Source organism: Xyrauchen texanus, chromosome 25 (assembly GCF_025860055.1).
Source record: "Xyrauchen texanus isolate HMW12.3.18 chromosome 25, RBS_HiC_50CHRs, whole genome shotgun sequence".
NCBI lineage: Eukaryota > Metazoa > Chordata > Actinopteri > Cypriniformes > Catostomidae > Xyrauchen > Xyrauchen texanus.
This window is the reverse complement of record NC_068300.1, coordinates 14,852,342-14,867,803: the sequence shown is the minus strand read 5'-3', so window position 1 is coordinate 14,867,803 and position 15,462 is coordinate 14,852,342. Positions and strand designations below refer to the sequence as shown.

At 39.1% G+C, this 15,462-nt stretch overlaps 1 protein-coding gene across 3 annotated transcripts; it reads right to left on the bottom strand.

Annotated features, from left to right (window-relative positions):
- Nucleotides 1–744: 744 nt before the first annotated feature.
- On the bottom strand, nucleotides 745–15,060 carry aldh8a1 (aldehyde dehydrogenase 8 family, member A1). Of its 3 annotated transcripts, none has more exons than XR_007967537.1 (8): nucleotides 14,785–15,060; nucleotides 14,025–14,172; nucleotides 12,745–12,900; nucleotides 10,322–10,471; nucleotides 9,972–10,228; nucleotides 8,439–8,600; nucleotides 1,002–2,156; nucleotides 745–863 (listed from the first exon to the last, which is right to left on the bottom strand). XR_007967537.1 is itself a non-coding variant. In XM_052091953.1 (8 exons), the coding sequence occupies exons 1-7, from the start codon at nucleotides 14,908–14,910 to the stop codon at nucleotides 5,501–5,503; spliced, it is 1,455 nt and encodes a 484-aa protein (XP_051947913.1). In that variant the 5' UTR covers nucleotides 14,911–15,060; the 3' UTR covers nucleotides 2,021–2,156; nucleotides 5,460–5,500. The 3 variants fall into 3 exon arrangements, 2 of the variants coding, with proteins under 2 accessions (XP_051947913.1, XP_051947912.1); XM_052091953.1 differs by lacking the exon at nucleotides 745–863 and adding an exon at nucleotides 5,460–5,956 and having other exon boundaries at nucleotides 2,021–2,156; XM_052091952.1 differs by lacking the exons at nucleotides 745–863; nucleotides 1,002–2,156 and adding an exon at nucleotides 5,148–5,956 and having other exon boundaries at nucleotides 14,785–15,059.
- Between the last annotated feature and the right edge of the window lie 402 nt (nucleotides 15,061–15,462).

Here is a 15,462-nt window from a genome sequence, read left to right as displayed (position 1 = left end):
AGCGGTCCCCAAGAGGGAAATGGCTTATTGAACATACTAAATGATGTTTTTTTTTTTAAAATGTAAAAATGCCAAAAGGTTTCTGTGAGGGTTAGGTTTAGGGTTATGGTTAGGGGATAGAAATTATCGTTAGATCTGTATAAAATCCATAAAAAGTCTATGGAGAGTCTCCACAATGATATAAAAACATGGTATGTGTACACGTGTGTGTGTGTGTGTGTGTGTGTTGTGCTCTGTCAAATAGTCACTATCTCACACTTGAATAATTCTTGGAAACGGCACATTGATTAATGCACCCTGCTATGGGAAGGTAGCATGAAAGAGTCTGTAGCCCCAAACCCAATCTTTGTACACATACAGTATTAAAAATTAAAGATTGAAATAAAACATTTTATAAAAATTAGATATCTTAAATATCTAATGTGTTTCTCCTAGACTCCAAAAAGATTAAATGGAGAGAAAAGTGGAGTAAAATGGAGTCTTTTGCTTACATCTCCTGCTTCTCCTGATAAAAACTCTGGTAATCTTGTTTTTAATACAGAATTTCTGAAGAGATCTATAAGGTATAGTTCACTCATACAATCCCAGATGTGTGAATTTCTTTTTTCTCATGAACAAAAACAAAGATTTTTTTGTAGGTCAGAAATATGCAAATTAATAGTGGATAGAAATTTGAAGCCCACATATCACATAAAGGCAGCATAAGATAATCCATACAACTTCAGTTGTTATATCTATATCTTCAGAAGTGATATGATAGGTGTGGATGAGAAACAGATCAAGATGGAAGTACTTTTTTATTATGAATCTCTACTTTCACTTTCACTTCTACATTCTTCTTTTGTTATTTGGCCATTTGCATTCTTTGTGCATATCACCACCTACTGGGCAGGAGGAGAATTAATAGTAAAAATGGACTTAAATATGAATCTGTTTCTCATCCACATCTATCATATCAATTCTGAAGACATAGATTTATCCACTGGAGTCTTATGGATTACTTTTATGCTGCCTTTATATGCTTTTGGGCCTTCAGAATTCTGGCCACCATTCACCTGCATTGTATGAACCTACAGAGATTCTCCTAAAAATCTTTGTTTGTTTTCAGCAAAAGACAAGTCAGTACACATCTGAGATGGCATGAGGGTGAGTGAATGATGAGAGAATTTTCATTTTTGGGTGAACTATATGTCTCGAACTGTGTTCAAAGTAAAGTGTCAATCAAAAGTCTAAACTTTCAACATGAACTCAAACATTTCTCAATAAATTCTTCCAAGAAAAGCTATGCTTGATATTTTGATTTAATTGCTCTATGCTTTTATTGTTTTCAAAATAATTTTATTCAAAAGTATTTTAAGTGAAACATCAGACATATTTAGTTTGACATTATTTTAAAAGCCCAAATGTGCCAAACAGTGCTTTCACTTTTCAGGGTAATTAACCTACTTATAGTTGCCTGTGAATTGAATGAAAAAAACAACAACATTGAGACTATAACACACTTAACAAGGAAACAAAACATAATAAAGTACTTAGATTTTGTGATTCTGACTCATGAACTTTATTCAGAATCTTGCTAAACAAAGATGATAACGATTGCTTCCTCTATATAATTTGTAAACCAACTTGAAATGACACATGAATCACACAGAGACTTACTCATCTTACTTCGTCTTGAGTGTGTACTCTATTTTTGAGTACTACTCAGTGTTTGATGGTGACTGCTTTAACCTCTGTGAAGAAGTCGTACGAGTCTTTGCCCCCTCTCTGCCAATCCCAGATTGTTTCATGCCGCCAAATGGCAGATTTAAATCTCTGACCAGCCAGCAGTTGGCCCACACCAACCCAGCCTGCAGTTTCCTAGCAACCCTGTGCACACGTCCCACATCTCGGGACCATACCGTGGCGGCTAAACCATAGCGTACACCGTTGGCTCTTGATATCACTTCCTCCTCTTCATCGAAGGGTGTCACACAGGTTACGGGACCAAATATCTCTTCCTGCATCAATGCGGAAGAGTCGGTAACCTCAGAAATGATGGTTGGCAACATGAAATAGCCACCTGCATTCCGCTGTGGAAGGGTAAGTTTGTCCACACCCTCCCCGCAATATACCTTGGCACCCTCTGCCAGCGCCAAAGCCACATAACCATTAACCTGGGAGAGGAAATTGCAGTCAGTAAAGTAAGACTATTAAGATATGTTCTAAAAGTGTATATCTGTTTTGAGTCTAGAAACCTTATTTAATAAGGGCTGTAAAGAGAATCAAGGGCTGTATTCTCTACTCTGTTTAACTACATATTGACATTTTGTTTTTTCAGAGTGAGCGCACTGTGAATTCAGCAACATGAAGTTGAAGGTTTGCTTTTGAAATAAGTCTGTGCTTACCAAAAATTCAATCACTTCCCCAGTGGCCAAGGCTGGATGTGTTATTTAAGGTATGGCCATGTGTGCACTCCAGTTTCTGGGTGAAATATCCTCAGAGTGGTGCCAAAAGTGAGTTGTATTTTTAGTTGTAAATTATGTTACACAGTCAACAGATATGCATATTTTATTAACCATACGCCCTAACCCAAACCCTAAACCTAACCGTCAGTGGAGGAAAAATGACATTTTATGAGATGAAAATGCAATCTCCGAATCATGCTCACTATCGTTAATTTGAACGTGATTACTTCCTGATTCCCACGGAACCAGAACCCATGTCTAAGAGGTTGCTTGGGTATTGTGCTATCAGTAGCACTGGAGGGAAATCAGGCATGTAATGATACACAAATTTTACGATACGATGTATAGCCTCACAATACTGAAAACAATACGATACTGAGCAACCACAAATGTGTCGTTTAAACTTATTCAAGGATTCGACATAAATCTCTTTTAAATCATAAATAAGTGTCTGGCATTGACAACAAAAAGCAGAGCTCAAAGTAACTTAAACAACGGCACTGCATATATTTTGTTTGATTGTTGAGAAAATGTTATGTGAAAAAATACACATAGTTTCAAAGCAGCTTTTTGGGGCAGCTGTGGCTCAGGTTGTAGAGCGGTTTGTCCACTAATCGCAGGGTGGTTCGATTACCAGCCCACATGACTCCAAATGCCGAAGTGTCCTTGAGCAAGACACTGAACCCCAAGTTGCTCCCAATGGCAGGCTAACGCCTTACATGGCAGCTCTGCCATCATTAGTGTGTGAATGGTTGAATGAGTCACAGTGTAAAGCACTTTGAATATCGCTAAGGATAAAAATGCGCTATATAAGTGCAGACCATTTACCATTATAGAAAATGATGCCTAGTTGTTTGAAAGCCCCCTGTGAACAAGCTGAAGTGACTGTAGCAAAAACTGATCTGCACACATAATTGTTTTGCCCTCTTCTCCCTGTTTCACTTTGCATGTAAACTTTACCAGCGTTATTACTGGCTTATAACATGTGCGCAAGCATTGTTCTCAAAGCTGTTTACATTTTGAACTCAAAAGCAGATAATTATAAGTCTCATGTAATTGCAGGTTTCTTACGTTGTCAGTTTTTGAATAAGCTGTTTTTCAATAGTTATGACTCATAACTTATGAGTGTCTTGCTGTGCATGTCACGTTCAGTGTCAGTAGGGAGAGGCGGCTGTTAAACTTACTGCTGCTGTTTCTGCCTCACAAATCCACAGATTTGTGAGGTGATGTCTACGTAAATAAAACTACATGTTTGATGTACTGTAGCACCTGGACATGACACCGTTGTTTGGCATATTCGACAAGCAGTACCTCTACAGTACAATCTACTTGGCATTTGCCATCGATCTTCTCGCCTATGTACTGTAAGTGTGTTGCTCTCTTTTCCTGTGAGCGCTCAGCGCCGCCTCTCCGGGGAAGAGACTGTTACGCAGCTCTCAATATTGCACTTCTTAGTTTTAATAACACTATAATGCATTTGTTTATGTATCGTACGATACATATGGTATAGTATAGTGAGCGTCGTACATACAATAAAATACGATACAATAAAATATTGTTTTACACCCCTAAGGGAAATGTATTCACACATTTGATGTAAAAATGCCTGATGGAGGATGGAGCTTGTCAGCAATTCACTTGAATGGGGTTAATATTAGGGTAAATTAACTTTCAGAGACAACATGTCAATTTCATTGTGATAATGTAGGCTTTTTCTTTTTTTTTACGGGACCAAATAACATTTTATAAAAATTAGATATCTTAAATATCTAATGTGTTTCTCCTAGACTCCAAAAAGATTAAATGGAGAGAAAAGTGGAGTAAAATGGAGTCTTTTGCTTACATCTCCTGCTTCTCCTGATAAAAACTCTGGTAATCTTGTTTTTACTACAGAATTTCTGAAGAGATCTATAAGGTATAGTTCACTCATACAATCCCAGATGTGTGAATTTCTTTTTTCTCATGAACAAAAACAAAGATTTTTTTTGTAGGTCAGAAATATGCAAATTAATAGTGGATAGAAATTTGAAGCCCACATATCACATAAAGGCAGCATAAGATAATCCATACAACTTCAGTTGTTATATCTATATCTTCAGAAGTGATATGATAGGTGTGGATGAGAAACAGATCAAGATGGAAGTACTTTTTTATTATGAATCTCTACTTTCACTTTCACTTCTACATTCTTCTTTTGTTATTTGGCCATTTGCATTCTTTGTGCATATCACCACCTACTGGGCAGGAGGAGAATTAATAGTAAAAATGGACTTAAATATGAATCTGTTTCTCATCCACATCTATCATATCAATTCTGAAGACATAGATTTATCCACTGGAGTCTTATGGATTACTTTTATGCTGCCTTTATATGCTTTTGGGCCTTCAGAATTCTGGCCACCATTCACCTGCATTGTATGAACCTACAGAGATTCTCCTAAAAATCTTTGTTTGTTTTCAGCAAAAGACAAGTCAGTACACATCTGAGATGGCATGAGGGTGAGTGAATGATGAGAGAATTTTCATTTTTGGGTGAACTATATGTCTCGAACTGTGTTCAAAGTAAAGTGTCAATCAAAAGTCTAAACTTTCAACATGAACTCAAACATTTCTCAATAAATTCTTCCAAGAAAAGCTATGCTTGATATTTTGATTTAATTGCTCTATGCTTTTATTGTTTTCAAAATAATTTTATTCAAAAGTATTTTAAGTGAAACATCAGACATATTTAGTTTGACATTATTTTAAAAGCCCAAATGTGCCAAACAGTGCTTTCACTTTTCAGGGTAATTAACCTACTTATAGTTGCCTGTGAATTGAATGAAAAAAACAACAACATTGAGACTATAACACACTTAACAAGGAAACAAAACATAATAAAGTACTTAGATTTTGTGATTCTGACTCATGAACTTTATTCAGAATCTTGCTAAACAAAGATGATAACGATTGCTTCCTCTATATAATTTGTAAACCAACTTGAAATGACACATGAATCACACAGAGACTTACTCATCTTACTTCGTCTTGAGTGTGTACTCTATTTTTGAGTACTACTCAGTGTTTGATGGTGACTGCTTTAACCTCTGTGAAGAAGTCGTACGAGTCTTTGCCCCCTCTCTGCCAATCCCAGATTGTTTCATGCCGCCAAATGGCAGATTTAAATCTCTGACCAGCCAGCAGTTGGCCCACACCAACCCAGCCTGCAGTTTCCTAGCAACCCTGTGCACACGTCCCACATCTCGGGACCATACCGTGGCGGCTAAACCATAGCGTACACCGTTGGCTCTTGATATCACTTCCTCCTCTTCATCGAAGGGTGTCACACAGGTTACGGGACCAAATATCTCTTCCTGCATCAATGCGGAAGAGTCGGTAACCTCAGAAATGATGGTTGGCAACATGAAATAGCCACCTGCATTCCGCTGTGGAAGGGTAAGTTTGTCCACACCCTCCCCGCAATATACCTTGGCACCCTCTGCCAGCGCCAAAGCCACATAACCATTAACCTGGGAGAGGAAATTGCAGTCAGTAAAGTAAGACTATTAAGATATGTTCTAAAAGTGTATATCTGTTTTGAGTCTAGAAACCTTATTTAATAAGGGCTGTAAAGAGAATCAAGGGCTGTATTCTCTACTCTGTTTAACTACATATTGACATTTTGTTTTTTCAGAGTGAGCGCACTGTGAATTCAGCAACATGAAGTTGAAGGTTTGCTTTTGAAATAAGTCTGTGCTTACCAAAAATTCAATCACTTCCCCCAGTGGCCAAGGCTGGATGTGTTATTTAAGGTATGGCCATGTGTGCACTCCAGTTTCTGGGTGAAATATCCTCAGAGTGGTGCCAAAAGTGAGTTGTATTTTTAGTTGTAAATTATGTTACACAGTCAACAGATATGCATATTTTATTAACCATACGCCCTAACCCAAACCCTAAACCTAACCGTCAGTGGAGGAAAAATGACATTTTATGAGATGAAAATGCAATCTCCGAATCATGCTCACTATCGTTAATTTGAACGTGATTACTTCCTGATTCCCACGGAACCAGAACCCATGTCTAAGAGGTTGCTTGGGTATTGTGCTATCAGTAGCACTGGAGGGAAATCAGGCATGTAATGATACACAAATTTTACGATACGATGTATAGCCTCACAATACGAAAACAATACGATACGAGCAACCACAAATGTGTCGTTTAAACTTATTCAAGGATTCGACATAAATCTCTTTTAAATCATAAATAAGTGTCTGGCATTGACAACAAAAAGCAGAGCTCAAAGTAACTTAAACAACGGCACTGCATATATTTTGTTTGATTGTTGAGAAAATGTTATGTGAAAAAATACACATAGTTTCAAAGCAGCTTTTTGGGGCAGCTGTGGCTCAGGTTGTAGAGCGGTTTGTCCACTAATCGCAGGGTGGTTCGATTACCAGCCCACATGACTCCAAATGCCGAAGTGTCCTTGAGCAAGACACTGAACCCCAAGTTGCTCCCAATGGCAGGCTAACGCCTTACATGGCAGCTCTGCCATCATTAGTGTGTGAATGGTTGAATGAGTCACAGTGTAAAGCACTTTGAATATCGCTAAGGATAAAAATGCGCTATATAAGTGCAGACCATTTACCATTATAGAAAATGATGCCTAGTTGTTTGAAAGCCCCCTGTGAACAAGCTGAAGTGACTGTAGCAAAAACTGATCTGCACACATAATTGTTTTGCCCTCTTCTCCCTGTTTCACTTTGCATGTAAACTTTACCAGCGTTATTACTGGCTTATAACATGTGCGCAACATTGTTCTCAAAGCTGTTTACATTTTGAACTCAAAAGCAGATAATTATAAGTTTCATGTAATTGCAGGTTTCTTACGTTGTCAGTTTTTGAATAAGCTGTTTTTCAATAGTTATGACTCATAACTTATGAGTGTCTTGCTGTGCATGTCACGTTCAGTGTCAGTAGGGAGAGGCGGCTGTTAAACTTACTGCTGCTGTTTCTGCCTCACAAATCCACAGATTTGTGAGGTGATGTCTACGTAAATAAAACTACATGTTTGATGTACTGTAGCACCTGGACATGACACCGTTGTTTGGCATATTCGACAAGCAGTACCTCTACAGTACAGTCTACTTGGCATTTGCCATCGATCTTCTCGCCTATGTACTGTAAGTGTGTTGCTCTCTTTTCCTGTGAGCTCAGCGCCGCCTCTCGGGGAAGAGACTGTTACGCAGCTCTCAATATTGCACTTCTTAGTTTTAATAACACTATAATGCATTTGTTTATGTATCGTACGATACATATGGTATAGTATAGTGAGCGTCGTACATACAATAAAATACGATACAATAAAATATTGTTTTACACCCCTAAGGGAAATGTATTCACACATTTGATGTAAAAATGCCTGATGGAGGATGGAGCTTGTCAGCAGTTCACTTGAATGGGGTTAATATTAGGGTAAATTAACTTTCAGAGACAACATGTCGATTTCATTGTGATAATGTAGGCTTTTTCCACCTTAACACAGTGTCTAAACCTAACAAGCAACATAAAAAGTTTCCAGCACTAATCTATGTTAAAATGCTATGTGATGCCAAATAATCACAGTCAATTACAACATATGCTAATGTATAATATAATAATATAAAGTTAAGCGTAGTAAGATTTAGGACCAATAACATTTCACTGTCATTTGTCGCATTCACATCTGATTTTGGACTAAAAGGTCTTCGTTTGGCTGGTTAGCATGTTTCGGCTAAATTAGCTCCTGCTGGTAGATGTTGAAACCACACCATTCTGGGGATATTAAGATGATTGAGAATGCCAACAGATAGCTTTCTCCAGGTATTATAGAGCTCCTTAGCTTTGATGAAAACTCATAGAAGATTTAGATAGATCGTGCCAATTGAGGACACTAACAAATTACTACCAACAACCAAAACCTGATACCAAATGCAGCATGTTATGTCAATGAAAACATAGTTATTTTCTGACCTTCTGTAGGTGCTCTTTGCTGATAAGCGCTCCGTTGTTGTTGGAGGGGTCAGAGGGCACTCCAGTTTTCCACTGACGAGTCGCCTCCACAAAACGAGTGAGGAATTCTGGGTAAATGCTCCGTTCAACAAAGATTCTGCTGGTACACAGACAAATCTCTCCCTTAGAGAAAGAAGAGGAAGGGGGACAACCATATTATATTTGGACAACCATAATACCAGCACAGCAATTATGTGTTTATGTGTGTGAAAAATGAGAAATATACAGAAAGAGAATAAGTGTGAGAGAGCCTGATGTCCCCTGCTGTATTAAAAATATGTATTCTGAGCACCCCAGTGTGGCAGAAAAGAGAACTGCATGGACTGCTTGACTATGGACTGTTTGAATATACTGTGTTGTATATACACTTAATACTACATATTATGTACATTAACAATACAAATTCCAAGCAGTATTGTACATTGTTGTCACATGCTCTCATTATGTGCATGTTTTATTCAGCGATATGCATATCCTGTTATCATTTCTGAAATAAAAACTTTTTCTGCTTCTTTTTTTTATTATAATTATTATTCAATTTTGTGAAAGAAAATGTTATTAGTCTTAGAACTCCAATAGAAATGAGTCAAGAAAAGCATGTTAAACATTTCTCACACTGGAAATGGAAGGTCATGTCGAGAACATTGTGGGATACTGTACCTAGCACAGTGTAATATGCAAATTTTTGCAAATGTAGTTGCCCATTAACATTTTTGAAGCAAACAGAAAAGTCACATACTCTCCACAGTGTACATACAATATACTGCATAAACAGATTACTATGATAGTATGCTGAGTACTTGGGCTGAGTTCAGAACAGAGACTATTCAGACCGAGACAGAGCAGATTGGAACGCACAATATGGCGGCTGTTGAAATGGAAGTCCTGCCTTACAGGTAAATGAGCCAATCTGACAGTGTCAATCAGTTAACTTGAAAACATGTATGAGAATTAGCTGAAACAGCCTAAAACTTTTTTTTTTACTGTAATCTGAGGTTAAAAAACACAATTTATGATACTATTGTTGTCAAATTTTGCTGATTTTAAATATGTTTTTTGATCGGTATCTTGACCAACCGTTTTGGCCGCCGATGGCCGCCGATTGGACTAACTTGCCTTGAAAGGGACTTTGGTTCAAAATGGAATACTACCATACTACTCTTCCTATGTCTGCCACATTAAGGCTAGCTATGGCAGAAATAGTAATAGAGACACATTCTCGAGTTCATTGACAGGTGATGTCAGTAACTAAAAGGCGATTGGCTCTTTTACACGTAAGGCCGGACTGCCTTTTTCTATCAGATGATTGTTGGGCGTTCCAATTTCTCCCATTCATTGTAAAAGAAGTGACCCGTCTCTGCGAAATAGTCTCTGAATTTGTATGATTTAGAATGTTTGAGCACAGTATTGTCAAATATTTTGCAAAAGAAAGCAAAAGTGTAATTGGCAAAGCTACCGAATATGTAAACTATAACACGATTGGTATGAGCTCACCTGATTAGAGAAGCTTGATCGTACAGTAGTGCTGATGCATTGCTCCATGTCAGCATCAGCAAATATGATAGCAGGGTTTTTCCCACCAAGCTCCAAAGAAAGCTTCTTACAGAACGGCGCACTACGTTCAGTTATCAGTCTCGCTGTAGCTGTGCTCCCCGTAAATGAGATCAATGGCACATCAGGGTGGGACACCAATGCATCCCCCGCATGCGGGCCCGTACCAAATACAATGTTAACCACACCTGGTGGAAAACCTAGAAGATAAACACCCGCATAATGTTTTGAAATATGTAACCAATTCAGACATCATGGTATGTATATTGTAGTCAATGTGATTTTCCGCTAACCAGCTTCCTCCAATAGCCGACACATCATCCAGGCAGTGACTGAAGTCATTTCACTGGGCTTGGCCACCACAGTGTTGCCTGTAGCTACAGCAGGGGCAATCTTCCAGGTCAGGAGGTACAGCGGCAGGTTCCATGGGCTTATAAGACCAGCTACAGACAGACAGAAGAAAATAGCACAAATTACACAAACTATTTGATAAGACCAGCTAAACAAGAATGATTGTAAAGACCCCTTGTAATCGCTGAAGGAGTAGAGTTTTCTTTACTATGTTGACATATTTCTTACTGAAACTGGAAGGTCGGGGCAGTAGACTACAAATCGATTGGCTTGTCCCTTTTTTTTAATTGGCAATACTTATTGGTTTAAGTCACAGCCATGAACACGTGCTATTCGCTAATGCTACTCGGTGGCAGGTGGTATAAAGCCTAGTGTACACTACACGACTCAAACTCATCTTCTTTGATGTTTTGAGTCGGTGACTGGTTGCAAAGAGAAGTCTCAGATCTCACGACCTACGTTTTTCTAGTGTGCACAATTCTGCGACAAGCCCCGACAATTCGCAGATGCTATGACGTTTCTTAAACCAGCTTGATATCTAGACGTCTTGTCATCAGGTGTGCACACTGTCCTGATGGGCGAGAGACAGACAATGAGCCAAAGCCAATGAAATACAGAGAGAGCGCAAGAGGAGAGCAAGGTATTGGGAAGCAGGAAACAAAAAATTATTTCAAAATACAACAAAACACCCACATCTCCCTACTCGCTGTCTTTATTATTTTCGACTTTGCAAATAAGCGCAAAACAAAGCACAATCACGAATAAACTGTGCAAGTTTGTGAATTAATTTAGTTATCATCATTTTAAGCTGTGTTATGGGCGATCCATTCAAAATGGGGTGATGCTAAAGACAGCTGAAACAGGGTCCAAACTCTTTGGAGATTCAGACATTGGGCTCATAGTGCAACAGCAGCGGAGCACCGTATAATAAAAAACAGATTAAACTTTGCCTGTTACGTGCCGATTTAAAGGAGAATAACTGTCTGATCGGACAGTATAACAAAGTGAAAGCATGTATGAATGTATTCTTCAGTGTGTCTGATATCAACATGCAAGCATGCCCATCAGAAGCTCAGTTACAGGTTCTAAACTAAAATAACTCATAATTTTGCCTGCGGTATTAAATGCAAGTATATTTAGGAGAAACTTTGCGCCGATTTTTAGCACTTTCTTTTTACTTGACTATGGTTTAATTATGAAGACGTAATGATTGATGTATGTCCTCATGAAAATCAGAGACTCTCCCCTCGAAATTCAAACACAAGTGGTCAAAAGAGACAGCCAGGTGTAACGGTGATGTGTCTCTCCTTTTAACCTTTGAACTGATCACCCAAAGCGTATCTTAATACCAGGTGTGCACATGGCCACAGTCGGGGATGAATGGTCTTGTGGTTAATACACCCAGTCTGCGATCAGTCATGTAGTGTGCGCACCAGCATGGCAGAAAACAAGACTGTAATTCGCAGATAGTGTGCGCATGGCTTATAGCAATATTCCAGGTTTAATACAAGTAAAGCTCAATCGACAGCATTTGTGACATAATGTTGATCGCCACAAAAATTATGACTTGTACGTCCTTTTCTTAAAAAAAAAAAGCATAAATCTGCGTTCCAGTGAGGCACTCACAATGTAACTGAATGGGGCCATTCCATAAACTTTTAAATACTCACTGTTTCAAAAGTATTGCCACAATACACAAGCAATATGCGTGTAAACATGATTTTAATATGAGAAAATTGCTTAGCTGTTCGGTGTAAATTTATATCCAATTTTACAACTTCGTTGCCATGACAATGTAATTTCAGCAAACCCTAAAATGACCATTTAATCAAATATACAGCTCAAATAATACAAGAGTTAACAGAAACATAAATGTAAGTGCTTTTATAAAATTATAAGCTTCAAATTTCTCTTTAAACCCTCTTTAAACCCTCCAAATATTGGCCCCATTCACTTCCATTGTATGTGCCTCACTGAAACCTCAATATTTGCTTCTTTTTTTTAAAGAAAAATATGGACGACTCAAAAAAATGTTTTGCCTCAAATGCTGTTAATTGAGTTTGACTTGTATTGAACCCGGAATATTCTTTGAGGAGGGACATTGTCATTTTACTCGTTTTGTAAAAAAAAAAAAAAAAAAGATACATTTTTAAACAAGATATTTGTGGTCTGTTTATCCAAAAGAGAAAGACTGTACATTTTAAGTGTGTATATCTGTTAAGTTAATTTTGTCAACTTTTAGAAGTAGCCTATACAAGCGTATACTGTAGATGGCCTCAGAGCTAATAAATATGTGCTAAACTCCACAAAACTCTAATTTTGATTTCACGGGGTCTTTAAAATAGTATTGTGCATAAACACATACCCACTCCCACAGGACAGCGTAATGTGTAGTTGAGACAGTCCATGTGATCCATTTGACTGCAGTCATTTGTATGATGTAGGACAGATGAAGCAAAGTAACGGAAGTTGTATGCTGCTCGTGGAATGTCAACAGTTCGGGCAAAAGTTATAGTCTTCCCTGGGAAAGAGACAGATTTAACTGGGTAACTGTAGCATGGAATACAGCATGGACACAGTAGGGCTACAGCTGAATGAAATTGTTTAATGATAAAAAATGATAGACTGATATACCATCCAGACCAATTGATTAGCAGATATGGTGATGTATGTATTTATGTATTAGCCTCTGTTATATCAGTGTGACGAGGAGGAGGGCGTGGCAGGCCGTGATGGAGCACAGCCGGCGCTGAATCAGCTGATCAGTGGGAGACCAAGATAAGGGGCAGCCGGAGATGCCATTCGAGAGAGAGAGACGCATGCAGCCACGCTGCATGTTTGTTTATGTGTGTTTTAAGTTTACCATTAAACTTTATGTTTACTGTTCAGCCGGTTCCTGCCTCCTCCTTGCCCGTACTGTTACAGTGGTGCCAAAACCTGGAAAGGAGGATGGATGCACTGTTGCGGAGTCCTTGCTGCTGCCATCCGCCAGGGGAGCAGCCGCGGCCATCTGCCTGGGATGAGGGGTCACTGCCAGCTGCCGAGAGCCAGAGGAACTGTGGCCATTTGCAGAAAAGGGGAGGAGCGGTTCCATCTGCCATCTCCCGGGAGTGGAGCGAGCTGGCGTCTGCCAGACGACGATGGAGCGGTTGAGGACCAGGCGACAGCGCATCCGGAAACCACTCACCCTTTCACTCTCCCATGCCTCGCCTCGTCTCGTCTCTCCCCCCAGGTTCACAGGAGGCGGGGTGGGTCACCGGCTGACTGAACGGCCAGAAGGGCAGTGTCTCCCCCCCAGAGATGGGTGGTGGGAGTTAGCCAGACCGGTGGCGCCCGATCCTCAGCCAGCTGGGTAGCGGTCCTCCGCGATGCCAGGTGATGGCACTGGACCTCGCCTCCTGGCAGATGGCAGCTAGCTCCTCTGCCTCTTGGCAGAAGTCAGCGGCTGTGTCTTTGTGTCTTTCTCTCTCCAGCTCTCCTTACTCCTCCTCTTATCTCTCTCTCTCTCTGATTAGGCCACTCAGCACCAGGTGCGCACACTCACAGCCCAGCCACGCCCTCATCCTCATCACAATCATCTCTATAAATATTGGTATCAGTACTCTTTTAGTGCCCTGTATTATGGTGTACAGTATCCAGTGTTACCCTGGTCTTTAGACTCAGCCTGGGCAAATTCTTCCAGATGCGACTCTATCAGGTCTGCCAGCTTATTCATCACTTGAGACCTCTCAGCTGGGCTCTTAGCTGACCAATCAGGAAAGGCCTCTTTGGCTGCCCTCACTGCAGCGTCCACCTACAAGCACTCAGAAAAGGTTTAACTTAATTATAGATGTCAACCAATAGGCCATAGAGTGCCTTGCTCTATACTAGCAGTTGGCAGGATGTTGTGTCTAAAAAGATTTTTGTAAGATCATGAGATATTAAGTGTATTAAAGAGGTGTCATCTAATTTGTCCAATGCATGAAATAACATGCAGCATATAATATAGCACAAACACATTTTCTTTTCCACTGACCCACACCAGCTTACTTTGGTTGAATATTTATCAAGTGGACCTTGAGCATCAGCCCACAAGATTTCATTTGTTTTTTATGACCAGTGAAAAGTAAATGGGACCAAAGGTGCTTCAACCGGCTCAGCAAACAATCTTTCTTGGAATTTGTGTTTTCAACTAAGTAATGTTCTATCGGGTTCCATATTTGTATTTTTGTTTATTGAAACTGCAGTAAAAATTTTACAATTACATCTAGTTCAAATGCTCACATAATATGCATATACAGGATTGTTCCAGATGATATGAATGTTTCAAGTATTAGATCTGCAGAGATTCCGAATGTATTTAAACTTGTAAAATAAACAATTCTATATGTTGAAATCGAGGAAAACATCAAGAATAATCTCTCACCTCTTCTGGTCCACTTTCTGGAACTTTGCAATAAACCTCTCCAGTCGACGGGTCGTAAGAATCTATAAGTTTGGAGCATGGTACAAACTTCCCACCAATATAGTTTTCCAGTACTAGATAATTCATCTTTTTTGCTTCTTTAGAAATTGCTGAAAAATCGGAGTAAAAATCAGACAAAAAGAGGATCTAAAATGTTTGCACAGCAGTCAGCAGCCCTGTTGCGTGTGAGCACTGGACTGTGCTTTACTCTTTTGCAATGTATTTACTCATACAATGAGTGGTTGTATAAACCAAAAGGGCTTCTCCAGTAGATATGACAGTCAAAGATTAGTGCAGGTTGGACATTGAAAAAGCCTAACTTGCTGGAGATCAGCACATTGAAAAATTTCTGTAAAAAGTGAATGTGCATCATTAAGTATTGAATGAAATTGGTGACTAGCCAGAGTTTTACACAGCCCTACAACTAACAGCAGTGAATCAGACATTCATTTTACAAAATTATGCTAATCATGGTTGCTTTTGGCTAAAATTATTAAATGTAAATTCATGATAATGAATAAAATGAGTTTATTGATACAGTGACTTATAAAACAAAGATTAAAGAGAACTGTAGTTAGATCAGATGGAATGTAAAGGGATATTCTAATGTTACGTTGTATGTAAAATGCGTGACTGAAC

Coding starts and splice junctions, on each gene's coding strand:
- aldh8a1 (XM_052091953.1), bottom strand. CDS start 14,910: ATGAATTATCTAGTACTGGAAAACTATATTGGTGGGAAGTTTGTACCA. Junction 14,173..14,784: donor CAGAAAGTGGACCAGAAGAG/GTGAGAGATTAT, acceptor GAGTGCTTGTAG/GTGGACGCTGCAGTGAGGGC. Junction 5,957..8,438: donor GCAAAGAGCACCTACAGAAG/GTCAGAAAATAA, acceptor TTCCTCTCCCAG/GTTAATGGTTATGTGGCTTT.